This window comes from Mytilus trossulus, chromosome 13, assembly GCF_036588685.1.
Source record: "Mytilus trossulus isolate FHL-02 chromosome 13, PNRI_Mtr1.1.1.hap1, whole genome shotgun sequence".
Classification (NCBI taxonomy): domain Eukaryota; kingdom Metazoa; phylum Mollusca; class Bivalvia; order Mytilida; family Mytilidae; genus Mytilus; species Mytilus trossulus.
The window spans coordinates 55,880,148-55,907,517 of NC_086385.1; the positions used below are offsets into that span (position 1 = coordinate 55,880,148).

The 27,370-nt window shown below is 32.7% G+C and overlaps 1 protein-coding gene across 2 annotated transcripts; it reads right to left on the bottom strand.

Annotated features, from left to right (window-relative positions):
• Nucleotides 1–637: 637 nt before the first annotated feature.
• Nucleotides 638–22,697, bottom strand: LOC134694913 (uncharacterized). Of its 2 annotated transcripts, none has more exons than XM_063556021.1 (7): nt 22,429–22,697; nt 15,006–15,164; nt 12,289–12,460; nt 7,433–7,575; nt 4,940–5,101; nt 4,195–4,413; nt 638–2,302 (listed from the first exon to the last, which is right to left on the bottom strand). In XM_063556021.1, the coding sequence occupies exons 1-6, from the start codon at nt 22,487–22,489 to the stop codon at nt 4,208–4,210; spliced, it is 903 nt and encodes a 300-aa protein (XP_063412091.1). In that variant the 5' UTR covers nt 22,490–22,697; the 3' UTR covers nt 638–2,302; nt 4,195–4,207. The 2 variants fall into 2 exon arrangements, with proteins under 2 accessions (XP_063412091.1, XP_063412090.1); XM_063556020.1 differs by having other exon boundaries at nt 14,994–15,164; nt 22,429–22,695.
• Between the last annotated feature and the right edge of the window lie 4,673 nt (nt 22,698–27,370).

Below are 27,370 nucleotides of genomic sequence, written 5' to 3' on the forward strand. Positions count from 1 at the left end.
AATAATTATTTTTGTCTGTAAAATATGGTAATGCAGAACTTGATATGAAAAAAGTAAAATAACAAAAATACCTGATTCCAAGGAAAATGCAAAAAGAAATATCCCTTAACAAGTCAACATTAAAAGCTCAGAGATATTTTGTCATGTAGAAATTTACAAGGGGTCTTATGAGAAACAGAAAACTGGTTCAAGAAGACAATATATGTTTTTTGTTATTCCATAAAATAACACGTGCACAAATTCAACTTGTGAGCGACAATACAATGAAGTTTTAGGAACCTGGGTTAAAAATGTAGGAAGAATATATTATACACTTGTTATGTACCCACTGTTCCCGTCTGCTCTCCAGACATAAAATACTTACAAAAACATGACACATTAAGTTTATGAAAGAATAAAACCAATTTTCAAGTTAAAAAGTTTATTGTGCAAAGACATAATTACATGTATAAAAGGGTATAAAATTCATGTAAATTTAAGGTAAATACAGCAATAAGAAACGATTTAAAACTAACGAAACAAAAATCTTTTTATAGCACAAAAAGAAAGGTGGTTCAGTAAGAAATTTCATCAGAGCTTTTCTGAAGGAAGTATCAAATAAGTTTTGTGTTGCTCATAGAAAAGTATTGTGGTTGTAGTTTGAAATACAGTTTGGCTCCAGGGCTTTTTATTGCTTATCATTAGAAAAAAAGCCTTCAACGAAAAGTAATAAATCGATCAACATTTTTGTTAAAATACTCCTGATTTATTTTAATGATAAAGTGGATAACATGTATAGGTTAAGTCTTAACACAGCAATATTTAATGCATTAAAATAAATTAAAACAGATTGCTTCAAAATTACAGGTCAAAATAATATATTCACTTCCAACTTGTGCCGCTTCTTGTAATATAAAAACGACGATTTTTTTTATTTTAGTTTATGTTATTGAACGTTCCAGGAATATTTGAAATTCAAGGTAAAGAACTTTAGAATATAAATAAACAGATATGTGATAAACAAATAAATCTTTGAATGCAGTGAATTGTATATTCAATATAAAAGACGAAGACAAAATATAATGATTATTATATGGATATATTGAAATGATTCAAGAGACCTGAGTCGTATTAAATGTAGATTGTCTAACTTCGTCTACATGAACGCTACATGGAACCTATGTGTTTGCCATAACCTTTATCTGATTGTCTCTCTTGCCTAATGACAGAGGTTTTATATTTGACATTGAATGTTTACAAAATTCAGTTTCCTATGTACTTGTTTGATCAAAAGCCACCACGAAATAATTAATGGCTTTAATCATTGTATAATTGAGAGAGTCATTTAACATATAGCATTAACACATGTAAAATGAGATGCTTCACTAGCTCCATACACATACCACGTGAATATGACACACTTTATGCTTTGATATAGTAACTTATCTTTATCAAATCACTTTAATTATATTTCTTATACCATACGCCTAAGTTAAATCACCACGTTTTCGTTCTCCCCACCCCTGAACACTAATTATAGCAAATAGTAATTTTTCATTGTTTGTGATGTCACTTGTATTTTACGTAGTCACAAACATATCAAATCCTTGACAAAACACAAACCTATGATGAAATAGACGTACTATTTGTGTTTGCATCCTACACAAAGGTTAAGACTTAATTATTTAATAAGATTAAAAATAAAGATTATTGATTTGTATGTAACAATATATAATATAATATACCAGTACAATTAGATTATTTTTTAAATAATGATGTTAAAAAAGGCAAATATGTGCAATATGTACTTAAATGAAAAGTGTACTCATACAACAGTAAAATAAAAAAAAAAAATACAATTGTATTTCATTGATTGATGTTTAACATCTAAAAGCGGGACGAAATCTGTCGAGTTGCCAAAAAATTATTCAGAAAGATAGTAGTATGCTCTCCTGTACATGTGTTATCAAAACTTTGTCATTTCCCACCCGTTTACAAATAAGGTCTAACATTAAGCATTTTTTGTATTTACAAATTAATTTTAAGACTGACAGATTTGATCCTGCTTCATATATATTGATCAACATATTTCATATCTGAATGATAATAACCGCCTCGTTCTGATGTTTATGTTGTAATCAAACATTGAACACCGCCTCGTTTTGATGTCATTGATTAGATCCATTCCATTCCCTTGACTTGAAAGTTGTCTTTGAGCATTGTCAAAGGAATTACATTAATGCGTATCTTAAAATGTCTCTATTCTTCTGTTTCTTTCTATATATAAACATCGTTGGAATTCAATTATATCTAATGGGTTTTCCTGGAAAATATGAATAATGAATCCTGAGAATTCTTATATAACCATAAAATCACGCACCTGATTTGTTTGTTCTCTATAGAAAATTTGCATTTGTTTGCTTTCTATAAAAATTTGCATGTTTTCATTTATAAAGTATGTTTGTTACAGAATGTGTAATTAGTTTTGTTATTAAGATTGATGAAATCATGCAGATAATGCCGATTTCTGCAATGATGGTTATATGTGTGTTTTAAACATTTGATACATGTAGTTAAACTTTTTTTATATTAGAATCGTTCGGTTCCTTGTGTTGTTTAGTGTTTTTGTTAGGATTTTAGGAATCCAGTGACACAGTGATTAATGCAGTTATAAGACTTTTCTAACTGACTTTTAGAGTTTGTTTATACTTTAATTTGTAGTTCATCAGTGTGAGTGAAAATGAGGAGGTTTGATGGCCAATAATCATGTTTAACCCGGCTTTTTTCTTGAATAATTTGAAGTAAGGAGCTTGTAAAGGTGCAAACTTCAACATCTTTTGGTTCAATTGTGAGTTGGTAACCATATGTCATCTCCTTAATTTAGTGTTATTTGTTGTCAGTCGGAAACCAGGTTGAAATAGAACAAAATAATCGAAGCTCTTCGTTAGAGAAGGCGATAAATATTTACTGTATTGTTTACTATAGTGACACAAATTTTAAAAGTTAATTGAAACAAACAAAATTACAATATTCTTCTCAATTACGAAGTGTTATATTTTTAAAACACCATTTGCATAAGTTTTCAATTCATCTAGTACATAGTTAGGCATAATAATTAGATATCAAGTCGACGACATGGGTATCTTTCAAGTTGGATGAATAAAATGCATAACCTCCGATTTATTTATTTTTTTTACCACGGACGGACAACTTATCAATCTATTAGTTCAGTAATTTTCGTGTCTGCCCTTCCATTATGTGACTCAAGAAAAAAATCCCAAAAATGGGTAACAATTGTATCGAAAAGAGAAATGTAAGGGCGTGTTTGAATTTAATATTTTGTCTTGATATCGTACAAAGTAAGAATATGTCATACATCGTCTCGCTTCAGATTCTATCAGTTTTATATATCAAAGCTACAGGTTGACTTTTTAACACAAAAAATCACAATACTAAAAGATAAAATATATGGGGCAAGTGAAATACCCATCTAATGAGTCACAAAACAGAGAAGGTGTGTTTGAATAGATATGTTTTTACTTAAAGTACTTGACAACAGTCTTTCAAGTTGGATGATGAAAATGCATATCTTCCAAAAATTATAATTTTTTGTGTGTGATAACTAGGGTTTATAGTCTTCATACACTAAAAAAATCTAGTCTGCCCTTCCACGAAATATTTAATTAGAATTTTTTTTAAATGTTTATGAATTTTCGAAAATTCCACATGACAACCAATCACACAATATATATTTATAGTTTTAAGTTGAATCAATGCAGACAAGATCATAAACTGATGCGCATAAGCTAGTTGATACATTTGTCTTTTAAAATACAACTGACATATAAGCATCGTAATGGTGCAATGTGAATAAATTTATTGGTTTCCAAGAGCAAAATTGGTAGCGCGTCATCCCTACAATGGTTTCCATTTCTACGATTGTATAAATGAACTGGCGTAATGGGGAGACAATTTTGACGAATTAGAGTCCTGACTGTTGTCAGTTTCTATGTTCCGTATGATTTCCAAGGTACTTAATCAAATAAAATTGAGAAAGGACTTTTACATATATTGTAATTTTGTCTAAATAAATAGCTATATTTAGACAAAATTCAAACTTGCTTATAATATAGTCGTTAATATAGCAAAATCCTTGAAGTGTGCATACGACATTTATTTTTTGCCTTTACCTCCTATTATTTGACAATAGCTTACCTATTGGTAATTACTATGATGGTGAAGTTCCTGGCGTACTACCCTGAATATTAATAAGTGGTACCATTAACACCTGTCCTGATGGAGTCACGTGTTTAACAACCGGAACAGGAGAATGATTCGCAGCGGCATCTGTGTCTGTTTTGTTATGGTCATGCTTATGTTCATGTTTATGGTCATGCTTATGCTTATGCTCATGGTTATGCTCATGTTTATGATCTGAAAAATATATATGTAAAATGAACAAACATAAATCATGAAAATATTGGAAATCATATGCCCTGCTCGACCCTTGCTTGAAACTTACAAATTGAAGTCTGAGAAATTGCGTATTACCTGGCTGATGTTCAATTAAACAGTCTGTAAATCTAATATGAATTGAAGCTACTAGGGGACAGGACAATTAAATAGATAATATATAAGAATCCGATGTGGATAGTAAATAACAAATACAAGTTATCTGTGCTGTTTCATACTCTATATCTAAATAGGTTAAGATCAAAATAACTCCCATGTAGAGGCTGTAAAATCTCTCTCTGGTCTAGCGTTGGACTCTACAATACAGCAGGTCCAGATCGGTATGAGTCACCTATTGAACTTAAGAGGTTTTTCTTGATTCTTATTTAAAATCTATAGCTGAATAAATTCTAGATAGAAATAACTCCATCTTTTGATATTTTCAAGTCTCCTCTTGTCCCTGGTTGTGACTCTGCAATAGAATGAGTTTTAGACTCAGTCAACTTACCTATTGATGCTTTAGAAGCTCTCCTTGATCCGGGTCTAGACTCTGCAACAGAGCCAGTTCTTGATCTAAACCCTTCCTCGTCTTTTTGTTCTATAAAACCTACTAATTCTGTGCCTTCCTGCTCATCGTCGTCTAGGTCTGGATTGTCACTGGTAGTATACACTGTAATACATTTAGGTTTTATATAATATATAAGATTAGTGTTTTACGCTAGATTAAGCACTATTAGCTGTACTTGGTGAAGAAACTGTAGAACCTGTAGAGCACCAACGCCCTTTGACAGAAAAAACAAGCATGATTATAAAACAAAGAAGATTTGATATGATTGGCAATGAGATAACTCTCCACAAGAATTGGATTATTTGGAAATGTAGGAATATAATCAAATATCAGTCTAAAAGTTTTACTTCCAGTCAATGGATAACATATGCAAAACGGGAACTGGGAAGTTTAATTGAATCTATGGACAAATCATTATCATCAAAAAAAGAAAATTTTGTAGCTGAAATAAAACTTATAATAAATCTTATACATTAGTAAGTGACGAAATAATTTGTACTTACTTTCCTTTCTTTTTTGGAACATAATACATCCAACGATAGAAATATACAATACACGCATTTACAAGGTCGAGCATGTGACCTATAAAATCACTGACCGACACATAACAATGTAATCCAGGTGTTAAAAGTACAAAAAATTAAATGCCAATTATATAAGTAAAGGTAAATTATTGTGTAGAGTGTAGTGTGATTTGGGGAATTTGATGTATTTTATTTACTGTAGAATATTGTGAACATTTTATACGCCAACTCAATCTGTGTAATTAATAAGAATGTATAACTTATGTATGGAAAAAATAAAAAATAGATTTTTTTTCATGATAGAGTCCACCGTTTATCTTTGACGTTGGGGCATTGTAAACACAGGGCCCCTTGTGTATTCTTCCCTGGGTTATACAAGGAAAATTGTATTCAGGTGATTTTCAATAAATGTATTTCAAGTCTTAAAAAAAAAAAAAAAAAAAAAAAAAAAAAAATCTCCACAAGAAACCAAATGCCACAGAAATTAACAGCAGACTTCTGTAGGTCACCAAACAGCTTTCAAGAATGAAAAAAACCCATGCCGCATGGTCAGCTATGAAAAGCGCTAAGATCTTTAATGTAAAACAATTTAGATGAGAAAACATACTAAATTTACCACAAAACTATATACCACAGCACCAAACGACAACCACTAAATTAGAGGCTCCTGACATAGGAAAGCCATATCAGTATATGACGGAGTAAAACAAGTTAGCGGGATAGCAACCCTTCCCTAACCCGGAACGATGACGTAACAATTCAGCATCAGAGCGAAATATGAAAATCAGTTTGAAAATACTAGGCCATTCAGATCGAAGTTGAATGCATCTATTAGCATCTGGTTAAACATATCAAGGATAACATGATTTAAATCGCAGTTAGAACAAATAAGACAACATTAAAATAATATACCGCTATTAACAGTAAGTTTGGTTAAGATTTGTCAAATCAGCGTTAAAACATCTCTCATGTATAACTGGACTGCTAGTCAATTATTTTTTCTCATTTGAATCCCGTTATAAATTTGATTGAGGTAGATAGGAAAGCCCTGTCATACGAAGGTGGTGTAACACAAAGGTAACAGTTGATTGGTTAATGTTACCTTAACGTCCATTGGCTGGTTACAAATAAGTTTAAGATCGCATGCTGTTTTGCTAATTTTTTTTAAAATCAAATATAATATTGCTCAACCTGGTACTCTGTAATCCATCTATGTTGTAATTTTAAACATCATGTTATCCGTTTAAGATTTCAGTTGTTATACATCGAAAATGGTGTTATTCGTGATTTCAATGCATTAATAAAAGCAACAATAGTTTACCGCTGTTTAATAAATGTTCCACCAAAAGAAGGACAGATTTGTGTATAAAGGATATTATAATATTGCTTTGTACAATTATTTCGCGCCAGGGATGTTTAGAACATTTCACTTAATCTCAAATAATCAAAAATAACCCACGTGTACCTTTCAAAATTGACAGTTTTACGTACATAACACAAAGGCAAACCAATTGGAGCAAAAACGCCATGTATATTTATCAAAGAGTTTCTTTTTTTTGTTCCTTCTTTATCACTACCCTTTAAAGGTTTTGTCTTTTATTACGACACATGACTCCTCAAAATCATCGTTTTGTTTTTACATGTGGCTTACATATACTAGACAATACCTTTATCAAACCAACAGGCAAATAAGCCGGATGTCGTTTTGAACAGCGGTATACTACTGTAGCCTTTATTTACATTTTAAACAACATCGGACAATCACATGAACAGCGTTGAATATGACAGTTGTTCCCATTCATTTCATCTGTTTGAACTTCGGATCTTGCCTTTTGTAAAGGGACTTTTCGTTTTGAATTTTCCTCGCAGTTTGGTATTTTTGTGATTTCACTTTTCACAACTAACCTACCTGTTTTACTTCCTTGCTTTTTTCTTTTTATCCAAACTAATTTCCCAGAATGCACTCCTGATCGTTTTTGACAGCAACAACAATAAAGCAATAAACAACAAGATATCGACACTATAAATCCTATCACTATACTTAAGGCAGTTCTGAAAGTAGAAATAGAAAAGAATATTATATAAGGGTATTGATGGAGTTTCCAGAAAAAGGGAATCATGAGCAATTACTACAGAAAAGTATGCCTCGTCATGAAAAGAAAAAAAAGTACATGATGATTAGATATAAGCAATAGAGAATAATTCACCTTTCCATTAACATCAGCAACAACGTTCTGACTTGTTATCAACATTTTTCTGGTGTTTAAATATACCCAGCTTTAATTTATTTGTTATGGGTGTTCGTAATAAAAATACATCCAGACAAGCTCTTTATATGCAAATACATTGATACAATTCTGTTGTTTTGTTGCTAAATCAAGTCAAATAGTAGAAAAGATTCTTAATTCAAATCTTTAAAAAACTATTTGAAATACAGTTGCGATAAAGCTTTTAACGCCAATTAGAACTGTAATAATTTGTCGTAGGTCTTGTCTGTACAAATGAAGGCTAGTTCCATCATAGAACTGTCCTTGGATAGAACAACCGGAATCAGTTCTAGAGAAGAACCGATCCTATCCGAAAACTAAACGTACATTTTTGCAATTAAGAATTATGTTAATTGGGTAATACTAGAAGAAGAAAAAAGCCAAACAGAAAGATAACACAATAAAAAAAAACACAAAAAAAAAAGAAAGTATTTTAGCGAATACAACTTTAAAGAATTTTTGCATGTTATAACTTTGTTAGAACCCTTTCATTTATAATAAAATCTTGAAAAATAAAAAAGGACTAATGAACGTAATTTAGCCGATGCTTTCGAGTTTCACTTAGTTCATGTAGCAGCGAAACCATCCATTAACATGCATTAAATCATAGTACTAACTTTGCTATAAAATGCCAATACTGCACATTATCAACTATTACTCAAACGTAATTAAAACCAGGATTTCATTATGTAAAAGATTGCACAACGGATATACTGAACACACAGCAAAATTTGAAACTACAGGTTTAAGATGTGGTTCGCGTTGCTAAGTGTTTTGTTTTCGATGATGTGGTTTAAGAATTAAGTTTATTATTTAAATATTTATTATTTTGTAAAAGATAAAAAAAATATTGTAAAGAGCAATAACTCTTCCAGGGGTCAATTTTCAATTTTGGTCATCTCGACGTACTTGTAGATCTTACTTTGCTGAACATTTTTTGCTGTTTTAACAGTTGACCTTTATCTATAATTTTATTCAAGTTAATGACCAAAGACTGCAAATTTCCTTTAAATTACTAATTCAGCGGCAGCAACCAAACAACAGGTCACTATATTTGTCTAAAAATTTTAGGCAGACAGATCTACACCTAAGAACATTTTAACCCAGTCAGATTTCCCTAGTAATTCAGTTGCAGAGATATAAGTCTAATCTGCAGTTTACCCTAATAGATATACCTTAGGGAGATGTGGTATGAGTGCCAATGAGACAACTCTCTATCCAAGTCTCAATTAAAATAATAAACCATTAAAGGTCAAGGTACGGTCTTCAACAAGGACACTATAGGCTCACAACGAACAGCCGGGGCCACAAAAATTACTGTTCTTTTTTACCCTTGGCGGCCATCTTTGTTAACCAGCAGGGTCATCGAACACTTTTGTATACCAGATAACCAAATTATTATTAGGATTAAGTTGATTTAATTTAGCCGATTTTGCAAAAGCAAATGACGAAGAAGGATAACGATCGACGGAAGCTTGGTGATGAGAAAAGCTTAGTTGGCACTTTGGGCCAGGTGATCTAAAAATTGCTTAACGCGAAAAAAGTATCAGTGACAATAATTTTGTTACAGTAGATGTTAATCTTTGAGCAACTGGATAATGTTGGTTTGGGCTGTGGTGTAAACTTGCTACAATTCCCTTTTTTTCATTTTTTTTCTTTCTAATTTATATGTTTACTGATAACTGCTAGTCTACTGATTGTTCTTGGAGAATATAATGGTAATCTCCTAGTTATACCAGTAAAATTGTTAAAGAGGCAAAATTGAAAAAAAAAAACATAATTAGGAAAGGGACATGTAGCAAGTCTAGCTGTGGTGCTTTAGTTTTTCATTCAGTATAAAATTTACTAATCTGGATAGTGATGTGATAACATTATAACAGCTGTTATAAAATTATAAGGAAGTCAAGACTGATCAATAATTCTTTAGATTATAACATTTTCAATGCATTGTTAAAGGATGATTAAAAAGAAAATTATTAAATGTCAAAGTTGACATAATGATTTAATGTCATGTAGTTAAGCTTATTAGAGTGGCGAGGTAATAACAAATTAGTCATTAAGTTAAAATTGTAATTTACTAAGTAAAATCGTGTAGTGGAAGCTTAAAAACGATAGCTGAAGCATATAGATTAAGGAAAATGAATTCATAACTGCTCTTGGTCAAAATTGATAAAAAAAAATTATAAAATAGAGAGAATCATGGAAACGTGCAATGTGTCATAGAGACAAGAACCTCACCAAAGAGAACATTGTCCAATACTTCACAGCAGCGAAAAAATCCCGCACGTTTAGGCGAGTTTCAGCTGCCCCTTAACAATAACTAAAACTGTAATAACGAACTGGATGTCAAACGTAACTTCGAAACATGGAAAAAATATATAATAAAGATACAAAATAAAAAGTTTCCTGGCTTGGGATAGGCGCGAAAATGTGCCTGGATAAAACAAGTTTTTGTGAAAAATCAACCCTCTCCCTATACCTGGGTTGCGTTCAATATCGTAGCGGCTTCGTATAGCCTAGCTGCTATTAATATCAATGTACACGGTAGTAGCAAGGCTAGCTACTGGTTCAATAATCATACATCTACTTTGAACTATGTAGCCGATATTGAACTCAACCCTGTAGCCAATGTTACGTAGATACGATTTGCATGGAGTAGTGCAAGGAAGATTTTGACTATTGAACGTGTAGCATTATACTAGCATCTTCAAAGTTAGTGATAGTAGGGTTGAGTTTAACATGGTATTAGCTACGTAGCTGCTATCAATATCTATGCAGCAGCTAGTCTATAGCTACACGTTCAATAGTCAAAATCTACGTAGCACTACGTAGCATCTATGGTATTAAATGCAGCCCATCTACGTAACCGCTACGTAGCTGCTACAATATTGAACTCAACCCTGTTCAGTCAGGATCCTACTTCGTCAAAATTGTCTCCCCATTACGCCAGTTCATTGTCACAATCGTAGAAACGGAAGCCATTGTAGGGATGACGCGCTACCAATTTTGCTCTTGGAAACCGATAAATTTATCCACATTGCACCATTACGATCCTTATATGTCAGTTGTATTTTTAAAGACAAATGTATTAACTAGCTAATGAGCATCAGTTAATAATCTTGTCTGCATTGATTCAACTTAAAACTATTGTCTGATCGGTTGTCAGGTTGAATTTTCGAAAAAACATAAACATTTAAAAAAATTCTAATTAAATAGTTCGTGGAAGGGCAGAATAGATTTTTTTTAGTGTATGAAGACTATAAACTCTAGTTATCACACACAAAAAAATCGATTTTTTCGAAGATATGCATTTTCATCATCCAACTTAAAAGACTGTCGTCAAGTACTTTCAGTAAAAAAATAGCTATTCGAACACACCTTCTCTGTTTTTGTGACTCATTAGATAGGTATTTCACTTGACCCATATATTTCATCTTTTAGTACTGTGATTTTTTTGTGTTATAACGTCAACCTGTAGCTTTAATATTTAAAAATGATAGGATCTGAAGCGAGACGATGTATGAACTATTCTTACTTTGTACGATAGCAAGACAAAATACTCAACTCAAACACGCCTTTACATAAAAAGGTGCACTCGATTTTCTCCTTTCGATACAATTGTTGCCCATTTTTTTGATTTTTTTCTTCAGTAACTTAATGGAAGGGCAGACATAAAATTACCGAACTAATAGATTGATATGATTTCCGTCCGTGGTAATTTTTTCAAAAAAATCGGAGGTTATGTATTTTTGTCATCCAACTTGAAAGACACCCATGTCGTCGACTTGATATCTAATTGTTCTGCTTAACTATGAACTAGATAAATTGAAAACTTATGGAAATTGTGTTTTTAAAATAAAACACTTCGTAATTGAGAAGAAAATTGCAATTTTGTTTGTTTCTACATGTATTAACTTTTAAAATTTGTGTCACTATAGTAAACAATACAGTAAACATATATCGCCTTCTCTAATAAAGAGCTTCGATTCTTTTGTTCTATTTCAACCTGGTTTCCGACTGTGTTTTACTCCGTACAAATCGTGAATAAGGGGAGCTAAGCCATAACACGGAACAATGATTCTTACAATTCATTAGTAAGTTTGTGTCAATCATTCTTAGAATTAAGTTGTAAGCTTCTTAGTAAGACAGGTGTTTTTTTATTTCTGTTGATATGAAGGCTTAAAAAGCATGGATGAAATTTGATATTATAAATGCATTACTGAATTCAAAAGTTATGTCCACGAACCAACATCTTAGATTACACTCATAAATACACAACAATTACAAGTTCAATACATAAATTTACAAACCATTACAGGACAGATCCAGAATTTTTCACAAATGGGGTCCATCTTTCGAAGGGGCCTGTTACTGTCATGCTTCAGTGATTCCCGATATAATCAACATTTTTCCCCAGAAAATAGAGGACCCCGGTCCTGGTTCCCTTGGAGGCTCCCCAAATCTGCCTGTGTATTATTTTTGTTACTTTACAACTTACATTAAATCAAGAGTTACATCTTGTTTCTTCTGGTTTTTACGTATATCTGGCAAACAACAATACTGTTGAGGTTTGTCTCCACAGCATGCTGTCCACTTTGAAGGATGTCCGGAGTCTGGACAATAGAATGTACCATTCGTTGATGTAATTGACTCGTTGAAACACTTTGTACCTGTAGTACATAAATAATCAAGAAAGTCGATTATTCAAATTTGCCACTATGAACTATTAAAAGGAAATCAAGCTATATACTGTTCTGTAATGGAAAAGGTATATGCACGGAATTTTAAAAAGAGCTTTCTCGCGGATTTTTATCAATTTCCGACATTTTTGTGTGTTTCATGCAATTGTTCGTCGATTTTTCGAATACTGGATTTGATTAACCAAGGAGAGTCTCTGAAAACAGTATTAAATTATTAATACGTTATTCTCGTGCATGTTCACACTTTACGGACTTTATATACATGAGTGTGCTCCTTACACAGAAACTGCTCGAAGTCAGTAAAATGACCATAGTTCGTTTCTGTGTGTATTACATTTCGTTGTTGTGTCTCTGTTGTGTCGTAGTTCTCTTATACTTGATAAGTTTCCCTCAGTTTTAGTTTGTAACCCGGATTTGTTTTTTTCTCTATCGATTTATGAATTTTGAACAGCGGTATACTACTGTTGCCTTTATTTATTCATTAGACATCTATGATTATAGCAGTTCTTGCCGGCAGTACAAGGGCTTAACGGCTAGTCATGGCCGTCGTTAATACCACTAAGAAGTACTGATGATGCAAATGTAATGTTAAAAAAGATCGTTACCACATTCTTTTACAGTGATACCGGTTTTCATAAATATGATATATATGAAAAAAAAACACAAACACATATCTCCTTTTTGCCAAATCGTCACTTAAGGTGGTATCTAACATTTTGACTAAAATTAATTTGGCTCGTTTAATTTTCATAAATTTTGTCAAAGTATTTACTTTGACCCTTTTACAAAAATGTAAATATTTCAAAAACTTTGAACCAACCATTTTGTCAGAAAAAATACACTGGTTATACAGCAATTTGACAAACACCATTTGTGATCATTGAGCCGATTGATATTCCTTTTACAACTCAACGTAATTAAAACGTTAAGCAGACTTTACAGAGTTATCTCCCTGTAGTGTTAGATACCACCTTAAGCATCTGTGTTATATGAATCGCCAGAGGGAGTAGATATGTAAATCAATCGATAAATGTATCCTCCCTTGACATTTGAAAAAATGTGATCGCCTTATGAACATAGACACGACAACCCGTTCTTAATTTGTAAGCTTTTAAGCGTTAGAATGACAAGTTCACTAATTATATAGAGGAAAAGTAATTTGTCTTCTTCTTTGTGACTTAAAAGTTAACTGAATGAAGAATAGATTCTTAATGGAGGATGAAACAAAATGATCGAAGTGATTGTGATCCGCGTGGTAATGTTGTTAAAATGAACCTTTGGTGACCGGCTAAGTTAAATTGTCACGTGTGAAATGATCTGTCTGAAAGGACAATGTCTCCCAGTAAAAAAAAAACGTATTTCTTTCATTTTATATGTTTTGCATTTGATATTGATTTTACAACTTAATTGTTATGCAGTTTGATTTGCTCGTTGTTTAAAGTCGTCCGGTGATCTATATAGTTGCTCCAACCTACATCATTTGTTCTTAGGTGTAGAGATTTAATGTCACATCGTCTTATATTAATATTAACACCGTATAAAAAGAAGAATTGACATAGACCGGTCGAAATCTTTTAAAGAGAGGATTAAAGCTGCGATGACAAAAATTTTCAACAAACATCACAAGTGATTCTTGTGCACTTACATTATACATAAAGAGATATAAGGAGATTTGGTATGATTGCCAATCAGACAACTACAAAATGTATATATATATAGGGGTAAATTCAGTAAAAAATCTTCCATTAACTTCAATGTAAACCTACATGTTCAATTAAATTCATAACTTTTTACCTTTACAAATTAGAAGCTTTCATATTTCATTCATTAAAGTACAAATATAGCCCCATTTTTTGCAACCATCAAAACATAGAGTCATGCGGCATTTTCGGGCCTTCCACATGGCTTTGTTTACAAACACTGTAGTTTCGCACTTAATTCCTACAATGACCCCATCACTTTTCAATCCTGTTTTTAAAAAAATTAAATGCATTCAGCATTATTTAATTATTTTTTTTAACCTCAGATTTGATCCATCTAATGAAAAAAATATTATTGAAAACTTTATCTACCAATCATTGCAGCACAGGTCTTCAATTCTATACTGAAAGCTCTCCCCTAAATCTCCCCTAAATAGGCAGTCCCTGATGACGTATATTATTTACTGAATTTACCCCTATATCTACCAGTATTAAATGGTCGTAGATAAAAGCAATTATATGTCGCCGTATTGCTTTAATTAAACTACAAGAAAACCCCATACCGTGATATGCAGCTATACAATGCCCCAACATGATAATTCATTCGTCTCAACTCGGCCGATTCCGTATCCTGATAGAAGGATAGTAGCGGATTCTACCGAGGATTGCCGAATGCATGATAAATGTGAAATAATAAAAACGAGGAAATATACAGCTTAATTTATAAAAATACAATTTAAGAAAAATACCTGTGACAAACAATTGTTGAAGGTAGCAGAGTTAATCATATCAAATATGTTTACCTTGTATTTTACCTTTTGTCGAACTAACATTATAATCTGTCTGTTTTTCTGATGAGGTAACGTTAACGTCAGTTTTGATTTTCTCCGACCTTTTATAACGACTGGTAAGAATTCTCCATACAGTGTCATCGTTGTTTGTTAGAGGCTCGTAGAATGAAGCTTTGATCACATCTAAAAATAGAAATAAAGAAAGTCTGCTTTAACATAAAGAGTGATAGTTGTATTTTCTCTCAAAATATTAGCATTGTCGTTGAATACCACAATAAGATTAATTACTTTTCGCTGTATACCAACTTTCGTGGATTTTGCAGGATATAGGTAAACCACGAAATTAAAAGTTCAACGAATGGCATTTTTTCTATTGACTTTTACATGTATACAGACCTCTGCAAAACCACGAAATAAAATATCTTCGAACATACAATTTTTCCTTTATCCACGAAAATTGGTACCCAAGATAATTTATGAATAGTAACCATTGTACTGTATAATTTGAAATATATTCGCATAACATTAACGGCACCAATGTTAAAGCACCAGGTGCATATTTCGACAATTAATGTCTTTTCAGTGATGCTCGAGACCTATATTTTTGAATTACCAGAATTTAATACGCATGTTTGAGAGCGGATCGAACCTAAAAGCACATAAAGTGATTGCGGACGGAGATAAATGTCTCATTTCATATTTGACATTTTGATAGTATTTAGTCAAATACTTTCTAAATTGTAATTTAATTTATTTTAAACAATTTTCCTATTTTGCTAGATTGGTTCGATGTTTAAAGTATCAGCTCATTGAGGTCTTTTCCTGCTTGGGCCAGTCGTCGGATAAACCTATCGTTTCTAGGGGCGGATCCAGCCATTTAAAAAAAAGAGGGGAGGGGGTTCCAACTACATGTCTTCATTCAAATGCATGATTAATCGTCCAAAAAAGTGGGGTTCTAACCCCCGGACTCCCCCTCCCTGGATCCGCCACTGGGCTCATTGCCAGTATAGTGACCCCGTTTCTATGATAGTCTTTGAGTTGTTCTCCATACCGCAATTTTTAGATCCGGCCTTATCATTAATTTGGAATGCTATGATACTGTTAAGATGAAATATCTTGTCAGAAAAAAAATGACACAATAATAAAAAAGATCTGGATGGTAAAACAAAAGTGAAAATAATAATAATAAAAAAAAACGAATTAAGGGCCCAAAATAAGAATGAGAAAAATAGGCAAACAAAATAAAAATAAAAAAATAATTGGATTGAGAATGATATTAATGGACAAACTAAAAGAATAGTGAATAGTAAAAATGGTCTATAGATAAAAGTATACGTTTATTACACATGCAAAATTTGCTCACATGAATTTCACATCAATCTCACGTGAAATTCACATGAAATGTTTCACATGAGATTCACCTCAATCGAGCTTATACATGAAACTCACGTGAAAATTTTCATGTGAATTTCACATGAATTGAGATTCACGTGAAATTGATGTGAAATTTTTCACATGAATTTCACGTGAAATTTACAACAACAAAATTTGATGTTTTTCATGATTTAATTTAATTTGAAAATTTATATGTTATTTGAATTTCTCTATTTTAAAAATTCATGTGAATTTTACATGAAAATTTATATGTGATTTTCATGTGAAATTCACATGAGTTTCACATGAGAATCACGTAAAACTCACAAAAAACAGTTTTCACGTGAGTTTCACGTATAAGCTCGTTTGAGGTTAAATTGATGTAAATTTCACGTGAGATTTACATGAATCTAAATTCACGTGAAATTGATGTGAGTGAAATTTGCCTGTGTAGTGCAAAACCACCATCCAGACCCTTATAACAGAGCAGTTTTATTTCTATGCAAAAAGAAGCTGTGGGATAATTGCCAATGAGACAACTCCCCACCATAGACCAAATAGCATTAAATGATTCTATTCAACAACCATTCAATTTAACAACCATTACAGTTCATCCCAGGAATATTGTTCTCTATATATCCACATCACGTTCTATTCCCTAATAAAGTTTAAGATATAATTGACTACATTAGTCCCAGTGGAACATTTCACGTCGATATATACTAACAATATGAGCATGATGTATCCTCTAGCAAAGCATATATATTATATTCTATATTAATTCAATGAATGAACAATTTATTCCGTCAGTATAGAAATGCAATTAATGAGGACATCTGCCGTCCCATACTATCGGCAAATTCATTCAGAAATTGAATCGAAACATGTGAATTTCCCATCAAATGTTACAACTGATATGTATTGTATTAAGAAATAACAGTTTTATATACAATGATATATTGTAATAGATAATACTTGGTAAAGAAAATGATTCTTGGAAAAATCGGAGTGCATTTATTGATCAGTGTGATGAAAGCAGAAATTCTAAATACATTAATTTAAAAGGAATATGTATTTTTTTCCCGACCACAAACAAGAATCCATTCTAGAACATTAAAGTAAATTTCAAACCTTGTCAATCACATTTATTAGTAGGTATTTTTTAATTAATGTTACAACTAAATGTGTTTCTTTATTCTACATTAGGCAATCACATACAACGCTTGTCTTGTGGATGTGTGTCTCATTGGCATTCATACAACATCTCCTACTTTTATTTTATACTAGAACACACCCCCGAAATCGCGGGCATTCAGAGCGTAGTTTAAAGTTTGTAAAGTGTTGTTGGAAGAATTTTGTAAAATATTGAATGACTGGAGAATTTCAGCAAAAGTATCATAAGTCATAGTTATAGGTTATTGGGGACAGGAAAATGCTTTTTTTTTATCCCTCCTCCTTCATTTTCAATATTCCCTTTTTTTTGGTTTTCTATCAATTTCAATATGAACATACATTTAGTATGTTATGAACATTCAAGTAAGGAGCCTGTAATTCAGTGGTTGTTGTTTGTTTAAGTGTTACATATTTGTTTTTCGTTAATTTTTGGTACATAAATAAGGCCGCTAGTTTTCTGGTTTGAATTGTTTTACATTGTCAGTTCGGGGCCTTTTAAAGCTGAGTATGCGGTATGGGCTTTGCTCGTTGTTGAAGGTCGTACGGTAACCTATAATTGCTAATATGCTCTAATATCTGTGTCATATTAATCTCTTGTGGAGAATTGTCTCAACATGGCAATCATACCACATCTTCTTTTTTTTGTAATCAATGAATTTTGTGAAAGATTTAATGACTGGAGAATTTCAGAAAAGGTATCAAAAGTTCACATGAATATTTTTAGCGCTTATCTGTATATTATGAACATTCATCACTTTATAAATATAGTGTATTTACTTTCAATTCTAAGTTTACTAATCGATCCATAGTGATCATTGATATAGTATACAGACCCTCTTTACTTTTTTTTAGTATTTGATAAACTCTGTGACTGCCATGGATAGTAAACTTGAAAATGATAGCAGATAGAATTCTGAAAATACACTTTATTCTTTGTATATGTATGTTCAAAGTATACAGAAAAACGCAAACCGGAAGTCTAATCTGACTTAAAATTTCGTCCAATGACGAACAATATCCGGATGCCCTTTTCTCGTTTTTCTCCAGAAATAACTCAATCTGAATAATCATATGAATGGATGGCAAATGGTACTATGCACTGTACCTATAGGACACAGAGGCGTGTTAATCAATTAATTGTGGAAAGAAGAGAAGCGACACCCAAAATGAGGTCTTCTCGTTTAATAGTATAGATTTACCAAATGTTTGGTTGAGCCCCCCTATTTTTATGTAATGGGTATTCATTCTGTAAATCTTTCTTTACCACTGATTCCATGTGGTACGGAACTAATATTTAAAGCAGTATGTTCATTCATTGATATAAAACAAAAGTCAAATACAACAAGGATTTTGCTCATACAATCATATTACATGAACAGTACCATTTAAAATCGAATGTGTCAAATATCATTTTATCAATAGAAATGGTATAATGGAACAGGGAATGTGTCATACAAACAACAACCCGACCAGAGAACTGGCATTGGCGGATCCAATGCATTTGAATGGAGACATATAGTTGGAACCCCCCTTTTGTCCTGGGTTGGGAACACTCCTTTTTAAAATGGCTGGATCCGCCCCTGAATGTGGTATCGATGTCTGTTGCATAGAACTTTGTGAGCATGAAAAGAAATTGAACCGCGACCTTAAAAATGTACTTTTTCTTCTCATTATCTAGCGGTTACCCTGAACCTGCTTAAGACATCTGCCCTTTAGTAAACATAATGTATTGATTAAAGATTTGTTTATCTAATGGTCGACTTAGATAATCTCTTCTGTAATTACTTTTATGTCAGAAATGTCAGAAACAGGAATAATTATTCTACAATTTCTCATAAGATTGATTTAGAATTTTGGTGCTTTAACGCCACTTTAAAACATCGCTTAAAAAGCAGAAGAAATTAAAGGTTTGTGATCGTGTTTTTGGTAGGAAAGCCTCTGAAAATTTGGCGGGAAATAATCCTATCTAGATTTGTCATATATTTACTATTGGCACATGTTTTGCAATTACCTGCCGCTACAAAATAGCTTACGACTATTTATAATTACTCATTTTACACTTTTTTACACACAACGCTTAATTGTAATAAATAAATCTCCCTAATCAATAAATCATGTAAATAGGAAAAACTAGTCAAAACAAATGTAATCAATCGTTTAAATATTCATCTACAATTTTTAAGTGCTTGAAAAACTATTTGATTTTATATTAATCTACATCAATATTTTTGTTTGTGTTATTGAATTGGTTTTAAGGTCGACGAAGACATCCTCAACTTTTATACCAAAGGTCAATGTGCCCTCCTGTCCCCTCTAATAGCACAATAGGTCTGACATTGGAGTTAAGCACCAGTCATTAAATCGACCGTTTAATTTTTGTGGTTGAACGTTTCGGTCTATGGTTCTTATCAAGCATTTAACTGATACCGCTTCTGGTGTTTGCTTGGTAAGTTGCTGGTGGACTGCTAGTAATCAGTTTACTAGCCAGTGCCTCGGAACTGACATCAGTTATTATATACCTCCAATAAGAGAGCACAGGGGCGGATCAAGCCATTCAAAAAGGGGGGGGTCCAATAACATGTTTCCATTCTAAAAAGGGAGGTTCCAACCCCCACCCCTGGATCCGCAAACATTTTACTTTCAAAGCGAGGGGAGATTAACACTATAAGGTCTAGGGGAATTCTGGATGTATTATAATGTTTTTGTTATCACAATATTTTATTTATCAAATTTAAGAATTTTTAAAGTTGCTGCTAATTATGTAAGTAATTATAATTAAACACATTCACAGTTAAAGTTAACGTGATATACAATTTTAATGTCATTGTTGGTCACAGACTCCTAATGAATGTATCTAGTCACATATATCCTTGATCTTACAATTGTTAGCCTTGAGCATACACCACGGTTAGGGAAAGATTTGTGATGCCTCTAACATGTTTAACCCCGCCCTAGTCTCTATGTATCTGCCTGTCCCTAGTACTGTAATCCAGTGGTTGCCGTTTGTTTAAGTGTTGCATCTTTGTTTTTCATTTTTTTTTTTTTTACATAAATTAGCTGTTAGTTTTCTCATTTGAATTGTTTTACATTGTCGTTTCGGGGCCTTCATAGCTGACTATATACTGTATGGGCTTTGCACATTGTAAAAGGCTGTACGGTTACTATAGGTTTTAATTTCTGTTTTATTTTTGTCTCTTGTGGAGAGTTGTCTCATTGGCAATCATACCACATCTTCTTTTTTTTTATATATGTATTCATTGTTGAAAGTTGCGCCTACATTGTTGAAGTTCTATTTTCATTTTCATCTTTAGAGAGCAGATTAAATACCTTTGAAATATATTCATTGTTAAAAGTCGGGGAATACATTCAATCATAATATTGTGCATTCAAGTTGAACTGCACACTAGTCATCCATTCTTCATAAAGATAACTTACTTCATTATGTATTATTGAATTTTCATTTTTTTAAATGAATAATGAATGTACTTCCGCTGACTTTAGTAACGCTCGGTTGACTATGCATGATTAATTATGTTTTAAAAAAATATACGAATGACACAACGGATGATACAATGAAAGTCAGTATAAGGCCGTTGGTTTTCATTACATTGTCATTTCGGGGCCTTTTATAGCTGACTATGCAGTATGGGCTTTACTCATTGTTGAAGGCCGTATACGGTGATATATATATATGGTGACCCTTAGTTGTTAATGTCTGTGTCATTATGGTCTCTTGTGGAGAGTTGTCTCATTGGCAATCATACCACATCTTCTTTTTTTATATAATATAGATAAGTCAGTATATAGATTGAACGCGTAAATCAATAACAATATATCTTACAACAAACATTGATGAATAAATAAAGACCAGTCAAAACATATAAGTAGATATAGGAAGATGTCACATGAGTGCATATGAGACAACTCTCCATCCAAATAACAATTTAAAAAAAAGTAAACCATTATAGGTCAATGTACGGCCTTCAACACGGAGCCTTGGCTCACACCGAATAACAAGCTATAAAGCTATATAAGGTCAACATGTAAAATTATATAGGAATTTACACTAATTGTATTGTCAGTATTGTATAACAAATCTTAGATTAGATATCAAGTTCTGATTTATTATTTCCGCTTCTCTGATAAGAAAAAAAAACCGATAATTTTCTCGAGGAAATAAACTACAATTGAAAATATACCCTTAACGTGATATTCACTACGTGCCGCAACAAACACACTTTTTGCAGGAAATTTATTAAAAGTGTTTATTTATTACTAGAACTCGGTCGATACTGCTGGTGAACTGTTAGTTCCCAAGGGTATCATTAGATCGCAGATGCGGATATAGGATGTTGAAAAGGAGGGGTTGGTCCCCGAAACCAGACAAAGTGAGGACTGGAATGGGTAAACGTTTCCCAAATTGGATTAACCATTAATGTAGCTCCTTAAGGGGGAGCCTTGTACCCTGTTTCAACCCCATACTTTTGTCCGTATATGTTGTCACCCCTTGCTTTCAAATGTTTCGGTTTAAACATTCCGGTTAAAAAGTCGGTAATAATTTTAAAATCAGTGACAAGCCACGAAGGAGTTTGCAGAAAAAAAAAGTTGTTGAAAATATAAAGAATGAACATATACGTATGTACAAAACTAGGAATTAGAACTATAAAGTCAGAAACAATTATGAAAAATGAGAATATACTCAAACAAAATTAAAAAGAAAGCATGTAATATTTGTAAATTGCATTATAACATCTGATTGTGTGCTTTGTTTTATGTATCAAACTTCGTTTCCTTGATATACACAACACATTCTAATGTATTAAGTTTATAAATGTTTAATGAAGATGATTCATGCCATATGATATTAGAACTAAAAGACAGAAGATTTCGAATGGCTTACCGTTAAAAAATAACAGCATAGCTACAACAAGTACACTCTCCAGAAACCAATTTAGTGTCATTTTTTAAAGCGTATGTCCAATGATGCTAAATAGCCTGCTGTAACATTTACTCATACATTTCCATAGAATCGATGAAAACAAACGCGAATACACATTACTGAATGAGATCAATACTCAGGCTTAGACCAATAATCAACCCTTTTGTGTTGTGCTTGGATATTGTGCAAGCGTATGGATAATCGATTGACATTATTATCTCCCTTGATAGAAAGTTAAGATTAGCAGAATAAGTATGACCGAACAAGGAAAATAATAAGAGTTTTTTATGTAAGGAAAAAGCTTTAACACTTTAAAAAATTAACTTGTATGATTTATAATAACGCCAGATGTTATTATCTTTATTATTACAACATAATTCTGTAATCAAAATCACTTCGTGCCGGAACTAATCATTTCAATACGTAAGTGTCACGTTTGTGATGTACTATAATACCTTACTGATGTAACTATGCAAACATTTATAAATCTAGTTATTTATATACTTTGCTACATTAAGCTTACACTTAACTTTAATTACATCTCTTCGGATTATATGGTTACAAGAACGCAATTATTCGTAGTGCATTTTCCATAGGGTACCACTGGTGTTCTGTATTTAATTCCGCGAGGACTGCAGTAAATAGGGAGAAACGGGTAGCAGCTCCTGTTATGTTGCATTACAACCAAAAAATATATGTGGTCATGAAGCAAAAATTGACATAAAATGCAGTTGAAATAGATCGTCTATTTGTTTCGCTTAATGAAAAAGGCATATTTTTAATGGCTCCGATTTGCAGAAATGAAGGATGTTTTCTAATCTTTGTAAAATAAGAATATAATTTTTAGCATTTTTTAAACCGTATTGGATAAGCTTTCGAATGAAATAATTCAACTCTTTTTTACTTGTTTGAGTTTATAACTATTTTGATCTAATGAAGCGTCACTGATGAGTCTTATGTAGACAAAATGCGCGTCCGGCGTATTAGATCATAAGCAGTGGCGGATCCAGGGGGGTGGGTTAAGGGGGTTGGAACCCCCTTTTTGTGGACGTTAAATGCATTTGAATGGGGACATATAGTTGGAACCCCCCTTTGTCTTGGGTCGGGACCCCCTTTCTAAAATGGCTGGATCCGCCCCTGATAAGCATTGTACTTTTGATAACTATTCAAATTCTGTTTCTTCCAATCAGAAGCCGTACAGGATTCCAGTCTGAGTACCATCTTGGGGTAAAACTAACTTGCCGGTAAAATGAAACAAATAATTGCTCTCAGCTTGTAACCATATTTTGTTACCTCAACTTTACAGCTCATACGATTATACATAATAGAGGGGGGATAGGACCTTTATCGGGACTCCGGGATCGGGTGTTCTTAAGCTCGGGATTTCAAGATTGACCCTTTCGGGATCCGGGAATTCTTTTTTTCGAATTTCGGGACCTCGGGATGTCGTGTTGATAAGACGGGATTTCGGGATCTAGTCTTTTTAAGCCCGGGATTTCGGGATCAGGACCCCTCCTATCCTTCTTCATGATATACTAGTAACTTTCAATTAACGTGTAGAAAGTTAATGTTAAATAAATTAGTAGAACACTGTCCCTAAATCCTTTTTCAAAAGAATAAACAGAAACAAAATTAAAAAACAAAATCGATTGTGTTACATTTCGTAGATTTAACAAATGAAACAATGATGAGACGGCCGCGGTCTGTACTAGTAATATTGATTATAAACTTCTCACTTTTTATAGAATTTTTTAGATCGTTATTTTTTCTCACTTGACCTACCACCTTCCACCTGTCCGTTCCAGTATTTGTTCAAATTAAAAACTATCTCGCTTAAAATAACAACTTCCGACATTAGATTTGATAGTGTAAAATGTATAAACAATAAGTTGGATCAGGCCTATCGGTCGTAAACATTCGAGTCTTTTTATTATGTACTCTTACTTTAATATGAACAAATCAAAATGCTAAATTTCATGTTCCAAGATTGTTACGTTTTGAGCACTGCGTCAAGTTTTATGACTTCAAGCTGGTGTCAATGAACTTTTGAATAAAGTGACTCTTGATTTATGTTTAAACATCGTTGCCCACCTTGAAGATGTTCGCCAATTGGAAAACTTTTGGAACACGTTATGGAAGCATAATGGTTATACGCGATAATTCAATAAAAAGTACATAATGCTACGAAACATTTTGGATACGAACATGTTTACATCATGATTTCTAATAGCAAACATTGTAAAAATTGAAAATTGCGATTTTTAGTAAATATTTTAATAAGAATTTGCTGTTAAATTTTAATTTTTAAGGGAATAAACAGTTTTGTGAAAAATATATACACTAAATTAGTTCACGAACCGCATTTTCTATTTGTAAAGGAAGGAAGATATACTTACACTTTTGTCAGTAAAAAATAATATTGAACCTATGAGTACCAAGTATCCACTCAATTAAATACATGTATGTAGTAACCAATACATCAAAGAGCATCATGTTAATCGATATCTTCCTTTATAGTTATTCGTAAGTTTTCATATCTAAAAGAGTCCACAACCTCTTGCAAGAATATGTCGCCGTTTTTACTTTAACTGAAGTATTTGCCACTGGACATTAATCAAACATCAATCAACTATAGGAAACACTTTCTATTCTATTTTGAGATTTTTTACTCTGATTTTTGTACTTTTATGAATCCTTTTAACAACCCCCGATAAATGTAGAAGGACAAATTGACATAGTGTGACCTATAGTTGTTAATGTCGGTGTATGTTGTCAGACTGTCTATATGTCCACTAGTCTGTCTTTATTTTGACCAGTTCTAATAGTTCCATAGTTTGTCTTGTGACCTATAGTTGTTAATGTCGGTGTATGTTGTCAGACTGTCTATATGTCCACTAGTCTGTCTTTATTTTGACCAGTCTTTCTAATAGTTCCATAGTTTGTCTTGTGACCTGTAGTTGTTAATGTCGGTGTATGTTGTCAGACTGTCTATATGTCCACTAGTCTGTCTTTATTTTGACCAGTTCTAATAGTTCCATAGTTTGTCTTGTGACCTGTAGATGTTAATGTCGGTGTATGTTGTCAGACTGTCTATATGTCCACTAGTCTGTCTTTATTTTGACCAGTTCTAATAGTTCCATAGTTTGTCTTGTGACCTATAGTTGTTAATGTCGGTGTATGTTGTCAGACTGTCTATATGTCCACTAGTCTGTCTTTATTTTGACCAGTCTTTCTAATAGTTCCATAGTTTGTCTTGTGACCTGTAGTTGTTAATGTCGGTGTATGTTGTCAGACTGTCTATATGTCCACTAGTCTGTCTTTATTTTGACCAGTCTTTCTAATAGTTCCATAGTTTGTCTTGTGACCTATAGTTGTTATTAATGTTGGTGTATGTTGTCAGACTGTCTATGTGTCCACTAGTCTGTCTTTATTTTGACCAGTCTTTCTAATAGTTCCATAGTTTGTCTTGTGACCTATAGTTGTTATTAATGTTGGTGTATGTTGTCAGACTGTCTATATGTCCACTAGTCTGTCTTTATTTTGACCAGTCTTTCTAATAGTTCCATAGTTTGTCTTGTGACCTGTAGTTGTTAATGTCGGTGTATGTTGTCAGACTGTCTATATGTCCACTAGTCTGTCTTTATTTTGACCAGTCTTTCTAATAGTTCCATAGTTTGTCTCGTGACCTATAGTTGTTAATGTCGGTGTATGTTGTCAGACTGTCTATATGTCCACTAGTCTGTCTTTATTTTGACCAGTCTTTCTAATAGTTCCATAGTTTGTCTTGTGACCTGTAGTTGTTAATGTCGGTGTATGTTGTCAGACTGTCTATATGTCCACTAGTCTGTCTTTATTTTGACCAGTCTTTCTAATAGTTCCATAGTTTGTCTTGTGACCTGTAGTTGTTAATGTCGGTGTATGTTGTCAGACTGTCTATATGTCCACTAGTCTGTCTTTATTTTGACCAGTCTTTCTAATAGTTCCATAGTTTGTCTTGTGACCTGTAGATGTTAATGTCGGTGTATGTTGTCAGACTGTCTATATGTCCACTAGTCTGTCTTTATTTTGACCAGTCTTTCTAATAGTTCCATAGTTTGTCTTGTGACCTATAGTTGTTAATGTTGGTGTATGTTGTCAGACTGTCTATATGTCCACTAGTCAGTCTTTATTTTGACCAGTCTTTCTAATAGTTCCATAGTTTGTCTTGTGACCTATAGTTGTTATTAATGTTGGTGTATGTTGTCAGACTGTCTATATGTCCACTAGTCTGTCTTTATTTTGACCAGTCTTTCTAATAGTTCCATAGTTTGTCTTGTGACCTATAGTTGTTATTAATGTTGGTGTATGTTGTCAGACTGTCTATATGTCCACTAGTCTGTCTTTATTTTGACCAGTCTTTCTAATAGTTCCATAGTTTGTCTCGTGACCTATAGTTATTAATGTTGGTGTATGTTGTCAGACTGTCTATGTGTCCACTAGTCTGTCTTTATTTTGACCAGTTCTATTAGTTCCATAGTTTGTCTTGTGACCTTTAGTTGTTAATGTCGGTGTATGTTGTCAGACTGTCTATGTGTCCACTAGTCTGTCTTTATTTTGACCAGTCTTTCTAATAGTTCCATAGTTTGTCTTGTGACCTATAGTTGTTAATGTCGGTGTCTGTTGTCAGACTGTCTATATGTCCACTAGTCTGTCTTTATTTTGACCAGTCTTTCTAATAGTTCCATAGTTTGTCTTGTGACCTGTAGATGTTAATGTCGGTGTATGTTGTCAGACTGTCTATATGTCCACTAGTTTGTCTTTATTTTGACCAGTCTTTCTAATAGTTCCATAGTTTGTCTTGTGACCTGTAGATGTTAATGTCGGTGTATGGTGTCAGACTGTCTATGTGTCAACTAGTCTGTCT